At 38.3% G+C, this 1723-nt stretch overlaps 1 protein-coding gene across 1 annotated transcript; it reads left to right on the forward strand.

Annotated features, from left to right (window-relative positions):
* Nucleotides 1-249: 249 nt before the first annotated feature.
* On the forward strand, nucleotides 250-1122 carry LOC136062381 (small polypeptide DEVIL 19-like). Its single transcript, XM_065761368.1, has one exon. The coding sequence runs from the start codon at nucleotides 376-378 to the stop codon at nucleotides 562-564; it is 189 nt and encodes a 62-aa protein (XP_065617440.1). The 5' UTR covers nucleotides 250-375; the 3' UTR covers nucleotides 565-1122.
* The last annotated feature ends 601 nt before the right edge of the window (nucleotides 1123-1723 follow it).

Below are 1723 nucleotides of genomic sequence, written 5' to 3' on the forward strand. Positions count from 1 at the left end.
CTTTTTTCATGCCCACCTTTACCACTTTTCTAATTCACCCTCTTCGATTTTGCGCTCCAACCAATCTGATTAACATTGGTAGGAGCATTTATATATTGTACTGCATTATAATAATAGAACTAGTTTAAGCCAATGTTCACTCCCCCTTCATAGAAAACTACGCTGCTGAGGCTGCAAATCCCTCAGTTTTCGAACCTGACCACGTTCTCTCCCTTTGAAATGCAGTCAACCTTTACTTCCTTATAGTTGTGGTTGTGAGTGTATATATACATTGTACCTAACCCTTCCCCCTTCCCCTCCTAACCTCAGAGGCCTCCTCAACCTCTGCTGTACGAGCTCTCATTTTCATTCATTTATTCTCTGCTATAGTAAAGAATGATAGCGACAGCCATGGTTGAACTCAAGCAACAGACCATGTGTGGAATCAAGTCCCCTGCAAAAAGAAAGGGGCATGGCTTCACCAGAAAGTGTGCTTCCTTAGTGAAGGAACAACGTGCCCGTATATATATCCTTCGACGCTGTGCCACCATTCTTCTTTGCTGGTATATCCATGGAGATGAATAATAGCCTATCCTTCCCCAATTTCATCTTCTAATAAATCTCTCTCTCCCCATTTCCTTTTTGTCCTATAATATATTACTTCTTCTCCTTCATTAGGCTTCGTCTTTTGTGCTGGTCCGGTTTGGTTTTATAGGCAATGGCGTGGTTCATATACTTCCTCCCAGGATGCCTTTTATTTTTTATCCTATTGGGAAACTCCCTTGGGTTTTGGGGCATGGGAAAGCTTTGTAACTGCGCTCTTGCTTTTTCACCATCCAGCCATCTAATCATGCGTGGATAAACACTGACGGAGCTGATATGAGGGGTTGTATCTTATAAGAAATGTTGCCCGGCAGCTGGTGCTGTTGTCAAAGCTGTTGCTCTAATGGTTATCTGTAACTTTTGTATGTCTTCCCCCTTTTTCTTTCTTTGGGAGCAGCATGAAGAAAATGTTTTTAATCCCAAGAAAATGAAGGGAACACTTGACATGTTGTAATATCATAGTTGTCCTCATGGTTATATATACATATGGTCATATATGTTTACTGCAAATTAAATGTAGGAAAACACCACATCACTGAATGATCCAAGTATTTTTCGCTTTTGATGAAATCCATCAAAATAGTGATTTTATATGCCAGTAGTATCATGCGAACATGTTGAGCTAACCAAAATGATAGATATTTTTTTGGTCATTCACTTTTGATCATTTACCAAAGAATAAAAGAATAAGTTAAATATATTGGCCCGATTTCAGTACAATCTTTCCTATTAGCCACTATTCACTGACCAAAAAATTAAAAAAAAACAAACATACACTAATCAGGGTCGTTCGTCAGCACTTTCACGGCAATCTTATCTTTTAACACACCAATTTGGCAACCAAGCATGATAAGCCCATGAATGTTAGCTAGTTGCAGGGAATATTCACAAAATTCACAGATCTATGAGATGCAAAATAGAGAAGAAAAATATACGCAAAAGAAAGTAATCACACAAAACAATATTTACATGATTCTAAAAAATTTGCCTACGATGCCTCAGAAAAAATCATATTAAAAACCATAGCACTTATATGTCAGGTTAGGTCATAATTTAGATCAAATATAACTAGGTTCCACATAGCCCAACACTAGTCACCTTCACCATTCACATCTCTTAACATACCTGTGGGGGAGTGGAA

The sequence above is a fragment of the Quercus suber genome, unplaced genomic scaffold (assembly GCF_002906115.3).
Source record: "Quercus suber isolate HL8 unplaced genomic scaffold, Cork oak 2.0 scaffold_408, whole genome shotgun sequence".
Lineage (NCBI taxonomy): Eukaryota > Viridiplantae > Streptophyta > Magnoliopsida > Fagales > Fagaceae > Quercus > Quercus suber.